Genomic DNA, 15230 nt, shown 5'->3' on the forward strand with positions numbered 1-15230 from the left:
GCCATTTACATAGCATCATTCACTAGCTGTATTTGTTCATCAAGATTAAAAATAGAACTTTGAAGGTCTAAAAGTTCTTTTTGATTTGATATAAACTCATGATATTTTTCTGAATAGATGCTGCTATTATTTTTTAATACTCCTTCTGACGCCATTAAAATATCCAATTTCATGGGCTTCTTCTACAAACATGTTGAAATATTTAAGATAAGTCCAAATAGCAATGTACAGAGTTGGTAAAAAAAACCTAGATATAAATGTATGTGTATGAGCTATAATTTAAAAAAATTAAATTAACTTTTAGTGACATTGAACAGCAAATCAATTATTACTAATTAAAGTTGAGTTAAATGAGAGAAATGATTTTACCTGATCTAGAGGTACTTTCAAAATTGGTTCTGTTATGATGATATAGAATTTTTTTGCATCTTTCTTGAGATCCTCATTTTACATAAATTTTTGATAATTGGTTTGAAGACTTTCAAGTGTGCAACATTCTATTTCTGTTCTTTCTTCTTTTCTAAGTTTCATGTCAAAAAAATACTACAAGTTGTTCAAATTCATCTTTTAATGTCGAATTTCTTTTATAATAACTTACCTGAAGCTCCTGAAATACCATAAAGTGCACAAAGAAATTCATAATCACCAAAGATAAATACTGCAATATTGTTATCCCTAGATATATAAAAACTTCATGTATGTATTTTTTGAGATCAGTACTGCTACATATATATATATATATATATATATATATATATATATATATATATATATATATATATATATATATATACAGGAGCGGATCTAAGGGGTGGCCATTGTGGCAATGACCACATAGTTTAAATTTAACGGCAGCCATGTTAGTTTTGGGTTTTTTCGCTTAAGGAATATTCCTAAAAATTTTAATTTGTTTGCCGTAATTTACGGATTTTGGCTATAGAGATTCCTGCCATGGCCACAACGGTTCTTATTATACGTTACCGACGTTTTATTCAATCAATAAATGCCGTGAAAAAATATTAAAATATCGATCTTTTATCGAAATTTCAACCGTGAAAATAAAATTTGGCCACACAGTTACAAATTCCTGGATCTGCGCCTGTATATATATATATATATATATATATATATATATATATATATATATATATATATATATATATATATATATATATATATATATATATATATATATATATATATATATATATATATATATATATATATATATATATATTGTTTCTGTTACTTATACTTCATTCTTTGCAGGCCTTCTATTTGTTCTTGAACTACTTTGATGGCTACTTTGATGTTGACTCTGTAGTCCTTTGCCTTAAAAAATGTTGAAAATAATTTAAAGTATGTATAATTTTAGATTTAAAGTATTTTAAATCTGGTAGCTCATCTTAAATTTTTCTCCACCATAATCTCCTACAATTTTAACTTGAACATCTTTTTCAGGAATGAACTTATGATGTAAAAGACCATTACAGCTGCATAAAAACAAAAATATAAATAATTTGATAACTTTCAAAGATACACATATTATATAAATCTTATTTTAATGCTGTAAGCTACACTAGCTGTGTTAAAAATTGCTTTAATGTAAGAGTATAGCATGTCATTTGAAAATTGACATATGCTACATTTGCTAAACTAATTTTTTTTCCAAAGATTTTAATTTTTGCGTAGCTAACTTTAGACCTTTCTAGTGGATCAAGATGTCTGAGAATATGTGTTGGTAGATCTTTTACATACCCCCCCCCCCCCAAGCTGCCAGATTTATTTCAAACTTTCCATTCTTTTCTTTGTAAAAGGTTAAAGGAGTATTTTCAACCACATTTTCATCTCCAGACCAGTTTTCAGTTTATTTAGGGAATTTATAAACAACGCTTGCTCCTTGAGTTGCAGCACTTGTTTTTAAATATTTAAAAAAATTTTTAGAACCAGCCAAAAGCAGTGCAATATTTTCATTACTTGTAAGCCATCAGCGTAAAGTAAAAATATATAATGCTCAGTAAAACTTGCTTTGTTATGTTGTATATAGACTAAATTTCAGTATTAAAAAAAAATCTGGAAAATCTACGATCAGATTTTATTTTATTTTGACTTTAAAATTCTCAGTTTTTACCTTTATCGACAGCTGCTTTTTCAGTTCTTAACATTCGCGATCAATTAAATTTCAAGGTTTCTTTAAGACATGTATACTTTGCTTATCATAGGAACTATCCCAATTTACATTTTTTAAAGAAGATTTCTATTTGTAAAATTATTTGAGAAAACGTTAGGATTGCCACTGTTGATAAAATCATAAAAATTTTTAATGTTCACATCGCTTTCGATTTCCATTTCTGGAGCATGCGCATGATAACAGCGTAGTTTCGTTATAAGTAAACGAACGTGTGCAGCGATGCAGATAGCATGCATTGATGACACCGTGGATTGCATTTTAAAAACCTGATTAACTTACGAGTGAAAATTGTTCTTTTTTTGCTGACGCAACGATTGCTGCAAGATCAATCTGCTTTTCATCAACATAAAGACATTTTACGTCAGGCTTGACGTTAATATAGAAAATTAAAGTATATATATATATATATATATATATATATATATATATATATATATATATATATATATATATATATATATATATATATATATATATATATAAAGTCATAAATGTTATTCGTCTTTAACTTTACTTGAATACTGATAAATGTTCTAAAAAAATGCATTTTTTGGGTCAAGTCTCACAAAAGGGATCAAAAGGAGCAGTAAAAAGGATCTGAAGTGATGCTGAAAAAAAATGTTTCGTTTCTTCCACTTTTTAAACAAACATTTAAAGATTATCTGCAGGTTACTCTTTTTTATACGACGCTAGCCGCCAAGATAATCGGGAGCGATCTAAAATGCGCACGGTCGACGATTATCTTATTGTTGGCGGGTAAAAATTACGTTCTATAACTCGTTTATGTCTGGTTTAATTAAAAGATTAAACACATCCGTTAGCATCGACGTGATCGTCAAAGTGGAGACCAGATTTTTAACTGCTTTACTTCAATTACTTTTAAGTTTATTTTTTACAACATGTTTTTCAAAAGTTAGATAAGTTTTAATTTATTTGCCGATGAGAAAAAATTTTAGTAATGTTTTTTTAAATTAACATTTTAATTTTATTAGGAAACCAATGAAATAAACTTCTCTATACAATCGTACTTAGCTTTCAATATTTTTGCAGTAAAAATGTCCATTATCAATCAGACTGACCAATCAGACTGACCAATCAGACTGACCAATCAGACTGACCAATCAGACTGACCAATCAGACTGACCATGGTCACTTTCCTTGAGAGCTATCAAGAACTACACAGTTTTCTTTAAAATAAGGAGTTGATCTTCTGCTAAAAGTTTAAAAAAACTACGTTTGTTTAAGGGGACCGAGACTGCGAATGTGTATATATACTTTTTGCAGAAGATCAACTCAAGAATATATCAATCTATCTATGTGTGTGTGTGTGTGTCTATATATATATATATATATATATATATATATATATATATATATATATATATATATATATATATATATATATATATATATATATATATATATATATATATATATATATATATATATATATATATATATATATATATATATATATATATATATATATATATATATATATATATATATTGTCTTTTACTGCAAAAATATCAACTTTGCTTCACAAGATCAAAAAATATTTTTCTTAATGTTGGGAATTGCAGTGTAAACAGCAACGAAAATATTGCAATTTAGCTTAAGTACGTTTGTCGTGAGAAGTTTATTTCCTTAGTTCAGATTTAGTCGTGGAATATTTTATTTGAATTTCCTGTTAAAAAGTTTAATATGATAATTAAAAAAAAAAAAAAAAAAATACTGAAATCTATGCACACATGCACGAATATATGAGCCGTTTCAAATAACTGAATCAACTTTTATTTTCTTTACATTTTTCCTTTGAAACTTTTCTGAAATATTGACGAAAAATAATCTTTATTATTTTATTAAAACGATTAAAACTAGACATCTGGTTTATTGGCTAATCGATATTTGTCCATTAAGTACTCACTCTTCAATGCTACAATTACAACTTGCTTTTATCTCCGACAATTATTTCTTGATTGTTCACAATTTTCAGGTTTTTTCAGGTATTCGCTTTTTATTCGCTTTTTATTTGGTATAAGTAGTATAAAAAGTCGATTTAAACTAAAACGTACCATCAGATTATTATCCTAATAAACATGACGTAATCTATGATGTTATTTAAAAGGGAGGTTTTATGTATCGCTGAATATTTGCGAGATATTATCGAGAAAAATATTCATTTATAAAAATTTTAGTAAATAAAAGACCGTCCCACCATTTTTTAAATAAGGTTGCTGAATATTTTTCTAAAAAATTTATAATACATCACACTCGTTCTGAGTTCAAAAAAAAAAACACAACAACAAAGAACTTTGTTAGCAAAAATTGCTGAAATTCCAGTCTGAAAAATTCCAGTCTGATTCAAGATTCTAAACAATAATGAAGTTGTTAAAACGAGAAATCTTAGATAATGGAGCTCGATTTGGATTGCTGCGTAGTGTTGTTTTAGCGTCCGCTGACCGTGGTTATTACTGAGAACTTGATAAATTACACCTTAACATCGCTTTAGGAAATCGAATGTATCTAGTGAGATCGAAAGTGTGTGCAAATTTCTTGTCAAAAGCAGTTTATTAAATTAATGTTGAATAAAATCAATTAAAAAAAAGAAAAATTTTAGTTTTAAATTTGTTTCACTTATTATGAATTATGTGCAGCTGACTATTTTATAAATCTTAAATCTCAATAAAATAAGTATTTTTGAACAGGAATTGAATTCTAAAAGTGCGCTAACTGCTATTAATAAATTACTCGTTTAATTTTTCTCTGAGTGAAGGTTCGCTTTTTAAATTTATGTGTTCTTTTCTTTGGGGATGTTATTTTTATTTTTTTATTTTTGAATAATTAATTAGATTATGTAATATTTTTTTTTGTCCATGGAGAAGGTTTTTTGAGCGGGTACATGAAACTGAAATATTTTTCACTAAATTATAAAACCACATATTTTCTATATAGATTTTCATTTCCAGTAAATAGAGAAGAAAAGAATCATATTTTCTATTCAATTGAACCAATTATCAATGCTTCTTAGGTGGTCTGCGCACTTTCTATTGGTCTTATGAGATTTCGGTTTTCAAAAAAAAAAACTTAGAGATTTTCCAATCATCTAGGGTAACAGGTAGGCACAAAAAATGTTTGACTTGTAGTAAAAGTAAAAAAACCAGATCTATGTCAGAATATTGAAATGAGATATTGATTGTCTTGCAACATCGGTTCTCAGTTCAAAAGGTTTTCTTATTTTTACCGAAGGTTTTTCTTTCATTTTATTATCATTATCTTAATGACTATTTGAATGTATGAAGCAAAATCCTGAGTTTTGTAAATGAACGAAATTTAATGTAGTTGTGTTTTGATGTATTAAATAGCATAGCTTTTTATAATTCCTTTTTATTTGTAAACACTTTTTGTAACTGTATAAGGATATCTATTACAGCCAGATGGAAAGAACACTTTTTTATAACATAGAGATTTGAAAACTAAGCATTTTGAATCTTTTCAAACTTTTTTTCAGAGTTTATATATGTCCTTAATTATTCTAACCCTTGGTAATTGTTGATGCTACTGTAATAAGGGATTTACTTCATAAATTAGTAACAACGTCGAAGTCATTAATTGTAACGATAAAGTCATTAATTGTAACGATAAAGCGTGGGTTTTTCTTTTTTAAAAAAAACTTTTTTTAAAAAAAACTTTCCGTTTAATATATATTTCACTCCTGAAGACTGATGTTTGCTTTTATCCACCCGACAATCGTAGGTTCAATTATTAAACCTTTTTTTTTTTTTTTTTTTTTTTTATCAACACAAACCAAACAAATTCTAAGTAACTCTTTCGGTTTCAAACAACACCTACACTTTTTTTAAATAACCAACCAAAATCATATCCAACATTTGGCAACCAGTGGCAAAGATGTCGGCAATTTAGTGAACGTCTTTTGTTCTTCCTTATTACGTAACTATCAATAACTTAATGGAATAAGCGCACGTTTTAAATATGCCGTAATAAAGGAGTTATGTAACATCAACTATTGTCATGTTATGATATACGTCTTGTGTAACTCTAACTATGCAATCAAATATACAAGAAAAAAACTTTTTTTTAAATTAATTATTAAAAATAATAGAAGTGAGTAGAAAAGTTTTTAACATTTTTTCAAAAGCTGTTTGATTCCGTTTAACAACTTAAATTAATCTGAAGTTTTTTCTTCTTTAACTTTCTTACAAAAAGAGATTTTATCTAAATAAGAATATTTAAGATATTGTTAATTAATCTCTTTATAAAAAAAAAATTATATATATATATATATATATATATATATATATATATATATATATATATATATATATATATCCATGTATACATATACACACATACACATGCATATATTATTATCACTATTATTATTTATCATTACTATTATTTTAATTGCTAAAATTATTAGATTCTTTTTACGAATATTTTATTAAACAATAAACAAGGAATTTTTTAAAATTCCTAAAACGAAGTTTGATGAACCAATGTTCTCACAAAATAGAATAATGAAAAAAAAATTAAATTCAAAATACCCTACCGAGAATCGCGTTTTTAGCCATTTAAGGTTGAATGTGAATACTGCTGTTAAAGAATTTGCCAATAGTCGAGTAAATGTGCGAAAATTAACTCCGATAGTGATTTAACTGGCTGCTTAAATAGAATTTGTAATAAGGATCGAAAATAAAGGAGGAAAAAATGAAAGCAAAAAATTGAAAAAAATAATGATTTAAATAGATTATATATAGACCCGACATTCCTCTTTGCTATCATGAGGGTAAGCTTTTATTGTTGTTGTTGATGGTCCGGATTAAAAATTCATCTCAACTTTAGTTTTCAATTTTCTAAATGTGTTTTAAGTTATAGATGCTTTTGAAATTTTTTTATAAAAACCGCGCCATCAGTTCTACTAAAAACTTTAAAAAAGGTGCTTTAACATCTTTATAAGGAATGTAACTTTTCCAGTTTCTCCTGGACTATTTAAGTTATTTTATTTTCTCCATTTGCTATTTCTTAATAATACCATTCGTTTTTAAACAAACTGGTCTCGATTGTATGTATATAAAAGTGTGTTAGTTTAAAAGAACAATTCGGCCGACGGACGATGATATGATTTCAATACATCATACAAAGCTAAATACAATTGCGCTTACCAATCTGCATACATTTCACATGCATATTTAAAAAAATGTCGTCAAAAAAACCCGTCAAGCTTTCTATTGTAGTCAGCGCGCTTATATAAAAAAGCTGCTTACATCGAAGTTTCTCTACATAAATCTTCCGCTAAATTATTCATGCCTGCTTCTCTTATAGCCCAAGAAAAAAGTTCTTTATTAATAATATATAGTATTAGTGGAGATATTGAAAATACATTTGCTTTTATGATAATATAAACCAAGTAGCCTCCGAAATCTGCAGTCAGTTTTTCTGGGTGGAGCGGATTGAAAGGTATTTGAGGTCAGTAAGCAGCAATTTATAAACTTTAGATTTGCGTAATTTGTTTTTTATAAGCAATCTTCTTTCTTGAGAGGATGTTTTTGTTGTTTCATTGTTTAGTTTGTTTGAAATTTGAAATGCACTAAACTCTGTCATTGTAAGTTTTACAGATAATATCAGAAGCGATAAATAATTTTAATCACACGGCTAATAATTCATTCGCGTAATAGAGCAATATATCATTTTTCTTTTTTATACTTTCCTTGCAGCATAATCTTTTGTCTAAAAGAAACAATACTATATCTTTTGTATACATCTTTACAAAAAAAAATAAAAAAAACACTTCTAAGGCACTTTGTTCTGTGAATCAGAGTTAACTTTTGTCTTCTATAAGTTTGTTTTTTCGTGAGAATTGATCTACTTCTTTTGTGTCATTATGGAAAATACACTCAATATGTACGCAGTAAATATTTTACAGAATGTATTTCTGAAGAATTTTCTATTTGTAATCTACGAGCTGATAAAATTTTTATCAGAATTAATTTCAAAGTTTTCAAGAGATAAAGAATTTCAAGTTTTAGTTAAGATGCTTAACAATACCTGAGTAATGTACGCGTCAGACCAATAATACCTACTACACGCATCACGTCAAAATATATTTTAACTTATTTTAAATAATGTTTGACACTTTGCTTCGAACCTTCTTTATATAGCTGCAGAGTAGGTCGTGGAGAAAATTTTTCAGAAAGTCCTCGTTTGTTAATGCGTTTTGTTTTCTTGTTTCCAGTATGAACAAATTTACAGCGAGATGAGACGATTAAAGACAACAACATACGATAATTAACTTACCACGCACAGAAACAGAGATTTACAACGCTTGAAAAAAGAAATTTTCTAACTAAATAAACAGCCGACTGCTGAGCCACAACCTTCAGATATGTGTCGGACTTTTAAAAAAGAATTCTACCTATATGATACCAAGTTGTCATAAATTTACCAAATTTGTGACGCAGCTAAAATTTATTAGCTGATAGCGTGCGTTGGTTTGCTTGTTTTATTGGGAAATGTTTTTAGATTGAATGATTCATAATGAGCATATGACTTTTTGAATCAATTTTCTGTTTTTTTTTCGGTTCAATCAATTATTAAGTCACGCAATTGACTAAAACGTCTTTATTTGTTTACGAAATTAAAACGTATAATGTTTTATTCATTCGTCTCCATTACACTTTTGAAAGTTAGTAGTCAAACATAAAACCATAAAAATTCTTTTATATATTTATGATGTATTTTAGCCATCGATTCTTTTTATGAGGCAATCTATTTAACATTTTCTCTGCATTATTTGTTCTATTCTCGGAGAAACTTTTAAGCTCTTCAGAATGAAGCATTTTCTTTCTGAAGAGTTTAATATGTCTTCAAAAGAATTTCTTTCTCTTTCGCGCAAAATGCAAAGTACTAAAAAATAAATCAGAATTTTGAATAAAAAAATTTATTTTGATCTATATCTTTATCTTTTTAGAAAAACAAGAAACTTTAGTAATGCACAGCAAAAACTAAAATATGGAGGATATTCTAAAGGTTCGTGCACCTATCGATGTATTTATTTGGCGCGAAAAAAGACAACGACTTTTTATTTATTGGTGCTTAACTCACTATATTCATGGAATGGTTCATTCTATACGCTACTCGTCGCAGTATCTTTATTTCAAAGACATAATGCGCGTTTCAAATCCGGATCTTTTGTATGGGATGTCCGTATCGTTTATCGGAATAACTGGCGTTATTTTCCCACTTTTAATCAGCCCTTATATAGACCAAACTCGAAACATCAAACAAGTCATTTTTTTAGTCAATATTTTGGGTTTTGTTGGAAATCTTTTATATGCGTTACCGTTTTCTCCGGCTTTGCCTCTGATTGGCCAACTTTTGGCGGGAACAACTCCAGCTTTTGGTGTGATTGCCATGGGAGAAATATCAAGATGTTACTCATCATCAAAGTTAACTAAAAAAGTATCAGTATTATCGCTCATATACAGCGTTGGTACATTTACGAGCATTGGTCTTGTTTTTTGTTTTCTTTATGTGGACTTTTATTTGGGGCAGTGGCACATTACTTACGCAAATATGCCCGGCATCACAATGTGCATTCTATTTTTTATTTCTGGAATACTAGCTCCACTCCTTGTCACTGACATATCAAAAGAATTTGATTGTAAGCTGGAGCAAAGGATGAGGAGATCATCCTATGTATCTAATCCGATCATTAGGTTAGTAAGATTATTTGCCTTCTTTTCGTTTTTTTTTTTTTTTTATTGTTTAATTTCGGCAATATTCTTTCACATTTTAAAAATTTCTAAAAGTTGAATACATAGAAGCTGTTTTATAAATGCAAAATTTATTTATTTTTGTGCTGCAAATAAAAATGATTTTTTACTCTTAAGTCCTACAACACTATCTCCTGAACGTCTCACCGGAAAAAATCTCCCCGAAAGTAGCGTTATCTCTATAGAAGAACAAAAACAACATCAAAAAAACACGAACAAAGAACCAAAGTATCCGAGTACAGACTTTACTCCTAGCATTTCAACTGAACAATCTCAAGTAGTAACAGAAAACGAAGAGACATTTTATATTAGCCATCAAAACGGTGAGAAGTTTGACCCTATAAACGGAAGGAAAACAACCCCACCTTTCACATTTCCTAAATTTGTTGATGCAAGCTACGAGAAGTTAGATCAGCCAACAAGCGATAGTGTTCAAGAACGCTTGAATAGTACGGTTAAAAAATCAGCAAAGTCAGTGTGGAAAATTTTACGGTACCGACCTACAGTTTTACTTATGTTGATGACATTTATTGAAGCATTCGTGTACTGCATCATTGTCACTTGTTTACCTGTACTTGCCGCAAACTACTTAAAATGGGGGAAAGTAGAGCTGGCATTTCTTAGTATGGTTAACAAATTTTTGTCAGTACTTATATCAGGATCTGTTTATTTCTTAACAGATCATTTAAATGACTTTTTACTTTTAGTATATGGAGCCTTTTTATCTATGTTAGCGCTCTTGATACTATCGGTGCTAGACATGGTAAGTAGTGACTCAAACGTAACGACTGGATTTCTTTTTTTAATAACGTGTCTTTCCATATCTGGAGTGCCGCTAATTATAACATCAACAAGATCAATGTTAGCAAAGCTGGTACCTACGGAGATTCAATCATTAACAGAAGCTGTACGACTTTCAGTGTTTGAAGCTGCATTTGTTCCAGCTGGTTTTTTAGTACCAATTGTTACCCTAAATATATCTGTTACCTCGCTTATTTTACTTATTTCAACATTAGTAGTTGTTGTTTATATTACATTCGAACGCGAAGTGCTCATCGATATAAAAGAACAAGATGAATATTGGTTAAATGGAAATGAAAAAACATATTCACCGGAATAACAATTCTTTTTATATGGAAGAAAACATAAAAATGAAGTTTTCCGTAGTATCGGACATTTAGACTAATTCAACAGTTGATTTAAACGGAAAGAACAAAAGTTAGCGAACTTAGCAATTAAAATTCAATATAAATACCTTCTCATCTCAATGTGCTCTTCCGGACCATACGAACACATTATTCATACAGTTAATGAAGGCGACAGCGAATATTTGCTTAGTTAAAAAACGAAAACAAAAAAATCTCTGATTTATTTGAATAGCGATATTTGTTTTAGGCTTAAATAAAAAGAAGACTTGATGTACGTCAATAATTTAGCATTTAATAAATGCAGCCACTAAATGTATAAGTATTAATATTTCGAGGACATAATAAAAACTACTCCCCCACGGCTGTGTACTCTTAGTGTTAATTTTTTTTAAAATTAATTTACACTCCTAAAACAAAAAATTTTAAAAAACAATTTAAAAAAATATCAAATTATAGTTCATTTCGAACAACTCAATCAAGTCAAATATATATATAAATATATATATAAATATATATATAAATATATATATAAATATATATATAAATATATATAAAAATATATATATAAATATATATATAAATATATATATAAATATATATATAAATATATATATAAATACTCCTTAGAAGAGTCTAAAACCATTTTCTATAACGGTGAGAGGGTATGCTCTCAAGAAATCGCTTAATCAATCCAACTTGTAAAAACATTTTATTTATTAACCGAAAAAAATATTTAGTGTAAATATGTGAATTAAAAGAAGATGAAAACAATTCTGAATGCTCTATTTCTTTCATTTTCCCTCATTTTAACATAAAATGCTTTCTCTAATTAAAATACTGAAGACTAAATAAAGAACATTCGAAAAAGTCTGTCTTAGTTTTAGAAATAATTTTCTTATAACCCGTTTACATTAAAGATAAAATACTGTTTAATTATAGGAATCAATACCTCGTTCAAAACTTAACACAATGTATTTATATTTAATCATAGCGTTTTTATAGTATTTTTAGCTAAAGTTGTTTAATTAAATTGAGTGTTATCGTTAAGCTAAGCTACATTTAGGCTAATACTCTGTTTACACTAACAATAAAACATCGTTCAATCATAATATTTTACATAACTTCGACTTAGGGACATTTTAGGAAGTTTGGTTGGTTATCGACTTTTTTGACACATTTTTTGATACTTTCGTCTTATCGTCTTTCGGAATATCACTGTTTTTGCGTAGTGCAATGAGGTTAGGTCAGAGTAGAATAGGGACTGGCCTTTAGAATGATGGTCGATACCTGTTCTGCTCTGACCCTGTCTTCGATTAAAGGAACAAGTTTTTTCTATACACTCCTTTAAGTAGATTTATTGGTTGACCGCAAGATTACTCGGGACGAAATAGGGTTCGAAACGAGGCTCTTATGATCAAACTTAGCAGTGTATCAGTATTTTTACTTTGAGTAGAAATTATTTTTCCGTTAATTGTTCCCAAAAGTGAAAGCACTTGCGATTTTCAATTTCGTTGCTTCACTTAGTTCGCTTTGGCATTATTCTTTTGCGGCAGTTTTGCTTATATTTGTTTTTATAATGGATCAACTCTAAATTACGACAACGTCCCTTGACTCTGTTGTGGCCAGAATTGTTTTCAGCACGCTTAATTATATCGGAGATATAATTAAGCGTGCTGAAAACTGCTTTTAAATATTTTCTGCTTTAAAGTGGTCCAGCGAGGATTTTCTGGCCATAAGATCGATTTGCCAAGTATATTTTGTAAATTCACATTTTCTTCATGCTTCATGTTTTCGAGCTTATTTTCGAAAAAATGTATAAAAATTTTGTAATTTATCATATTACTATTACAGAAAACTAAATTTGCAACAAAGTAGAAATGTAATTCAAATAAAAAAAACCTGTGGTTAGACATTTTTTTTAGTATTAAATCTTTTCACGAATTTTTATCGAACACCCGTTACTTATTCATTCACTGATTTGTTGTATCAACTTTTTTTTTATTTACCTCCTGATTGAATGTGACGTGAACACAAAACTCGGAGAGGTAAGTTGAGTATTATTCATAAAAATTGCATAATCAAATTTATATAAGTTGCACAACTTCAGATTCTGAAAAATATGCCTTTGTCAGCAAACAGAAAGCAAATTCAAAATTGGCTAACTTAATTTGAACGTAACCTACTCTTGTGTTACCATAACTATTATGAACGTTACCTACTCTAATATGAAATCTTGTCCCTCAAACTTAAAACAGCAAGCAAAAAAAAACGTATCCTAAACACTATACTAATAAAAGGTCTTTTGTAAGAATGCAAAATTCCTCTTATTCAATTCTTCATGAGTACAAAAAGTTCAGTATCCCCCTCACATTACCTTACCTGTTCAGCACGTTATCATCAATCACTTAAATCGTTGAATTAGTTTCAACTTGTTAAAACTGCGCTAACATTGCACTGCAAAACATAGCCGGAATTGTTAACAGCAGTAACTAGAAAAGAAGCTGTAATTTAAATTTTTTTGATGGAGTTTTTCAAAAGTATAAAAAAAGTTAAAAAGAAATTGTCACGTGAATATTAATTGCGAAAGTCTTGTTTCACGGAAAATAAGTACATAAGTTAAATGAGACAAATAATTCAAATCCATATTTAAAAGTTGATCTCGTTAAAACAATTTTTTGCGAGACTTATTTTCATTAAATGAGACGAAAGAAGTCTCGCGGGAGAATCAGTATTTGTATGTATTTTCTGTTCTTTAGAATTAAAATTTTATGATTACATAAATTAAACATTCGTACATATTATTATAATAATTCCTATATAATCTTATGCAAAATCAATTACAATCGTTATATTATAATAATAAAGTCAAGTAATCAAATATAAATATAATATTTCTTAAGAATGCGGAGAACGTGAAGAAGATTATCATCAAAGCCTATTCACTCCGGCATAATTTCAAATAACTCAATGTCATTTTGTCATAGAGCACTCTGGGAAACGTTTTAGTAAATAATTTTTTGCTCAGTTTTTTTATCTTAATTCTAAAATAGCGTCCTTTTGTGCTGCACTAAATTGTGGAAAAATGAGTAAAAAAAAATAGCTAAGATATTTCATTATCTTGCAAACAATGGTGAAAGACGTCTACAATCAGAAATTCCTACTTTTTAAAATATTACAAATCCTCCTCTATTTGTTGGTTATATGAGGAAACCACTGATAGAATGTCATCCAGTTCCAGTAAAAAAACGTGATGTTTATTTACCTGTTAATTCAGAAAAAAAAACTTTTTTAAATTCAGAAAACATTTTAGTGAACGAACTGTCTTTTCATAAAATCAGGGTTTTAACTAAGGTTTTAAATACACAAGTTTATTTGGAAAAAATTTAAATCATTTTTGTTTAGTGATCTATATGTTGTTAACGCTCTTTAAGGAAGGTCTTCAATCGGGAGCCAAACAGAGCAACTTATGCTAATCGTACAAGTCTACTTAATATCGCAATTTGTATCGCCACTAAAACAATAACCGCGTTTCATTCCAAAAAGTGTTTAAACTCTTGAGTTATATATTTTTAACCATGGGTAGCTTTATTTAAATTTATCGTTTTTGGCATGATTTATTACTTTTCTGTTTGCCAGTAATTTTATTCAAAGTTTGCCTAATTTTCAAGGAATTTATTCAGTGTTTCTCAATTCGTAACTTGCTTCGAGAAATTTCATTTCATTTCATACTGATTTTTAACGTTTTTAGTGAAATATGAAAAGAAAGAATTTTTTAGTGTGCAGTATCTGCTGCGTGTTGCCAACTGATCGTAACACGTGTTAGACTCTATCTAAACTACACCATGACGAAATACGTCATGACGAAATAAATCGTTAGTTTACTTCTTGTTTTTATTCGCGTAAAAAGTTTTTAAAGCTTTAAGATTAAAGTCTCCTAATACGAGAAGATTTTTCGACAGATTTTTGTAACAATAGCATGATACTAAAGAAATTTCACAATTGCATTTATTGAATTCAATAGAAACAGACTCTCTTTCGAACTCAAATATGCTCCAATCGTGTCTCAATTTGTATCTGTCCTTTAAAAAACAGTATTTG

The 15230-nt window shown here is 28.5% G+C and overlaps 1 protein-coding gene across 3 annotated transcripts; it reads left to right on the plus strand.

Annotated features, from left to right (window-relative positions):
- Positions 1–5258: 5258 nt before the first annotated feature.
- Positions 5259–11448, plus strand: LOC149878253 (uncharacterized). Of its 3 annotated transcripts, none has more exons than XM_090073267.1 (3): positions 5259–5309; positions 9180–9927; positions 10102–11448. In XM_090073267.1, exons 2-3 carry the CDS (start codon positions 9221–9223, stop codon positions 11102–11104), a joined length of 1710 nt encoding a protein of 569 aa, XP_089929393.1. In that variant the 5' UTR covers positions 5259–5309; positions 9180–9220; the 3' UTR covers positions 11105–11448. The 3 variants fall into 3 exon arrangements, with proteins under 3 accessions (XP_089929393.1, XP_089929392.1, XP_089929391.1); XM_090073266.1 differs by lacking the exon at positions 5259–5309 and adding an exon at positions 7577–7678; XM_090073265.1 differs by lacking the exon at positions 5259–5309 and adding an exon at positions 7938–8120.
- The last annotated feature ends 3782 nt before the right edge of the window (positions 11449–15230 follow it).

The sequence above is a fragment of the Hydra viridissima genome, unplaced genomic scaffold (genome assembly GCF_058129835.1).
Source record: "Hydra viridissima isolate aposymbiotic clone 2 unplaced genomic scaffold, HvirCarnegie_v1 scaffold_15, whole genome shotgun sequence".
Lineage (NCBI taxonomy): Eukaryota > Metazoa > Cnidaria > Hydrozoa > Anthoathecata > Hydridae > Hydra > Hydra viridissima.

What these genes read in the sequence shown, in the direction of transcription:
- LOC149878253 (XM_090073267.1), top strand. Translation starts at nt 9,221, where the DNA reads ATGGAGGATATTCTAAAGGTTCGTGCACCTATCGATGTATTTATTTGG. An exon ending in GTATCTAATCCGATCATTAG is followed by an intron (nt 9,928 to 10,101) that starts GTTAGTAAGATT and finishes TTTACTCTTAAG; the next exon opens with TCCTACAACACTATCTCCTG.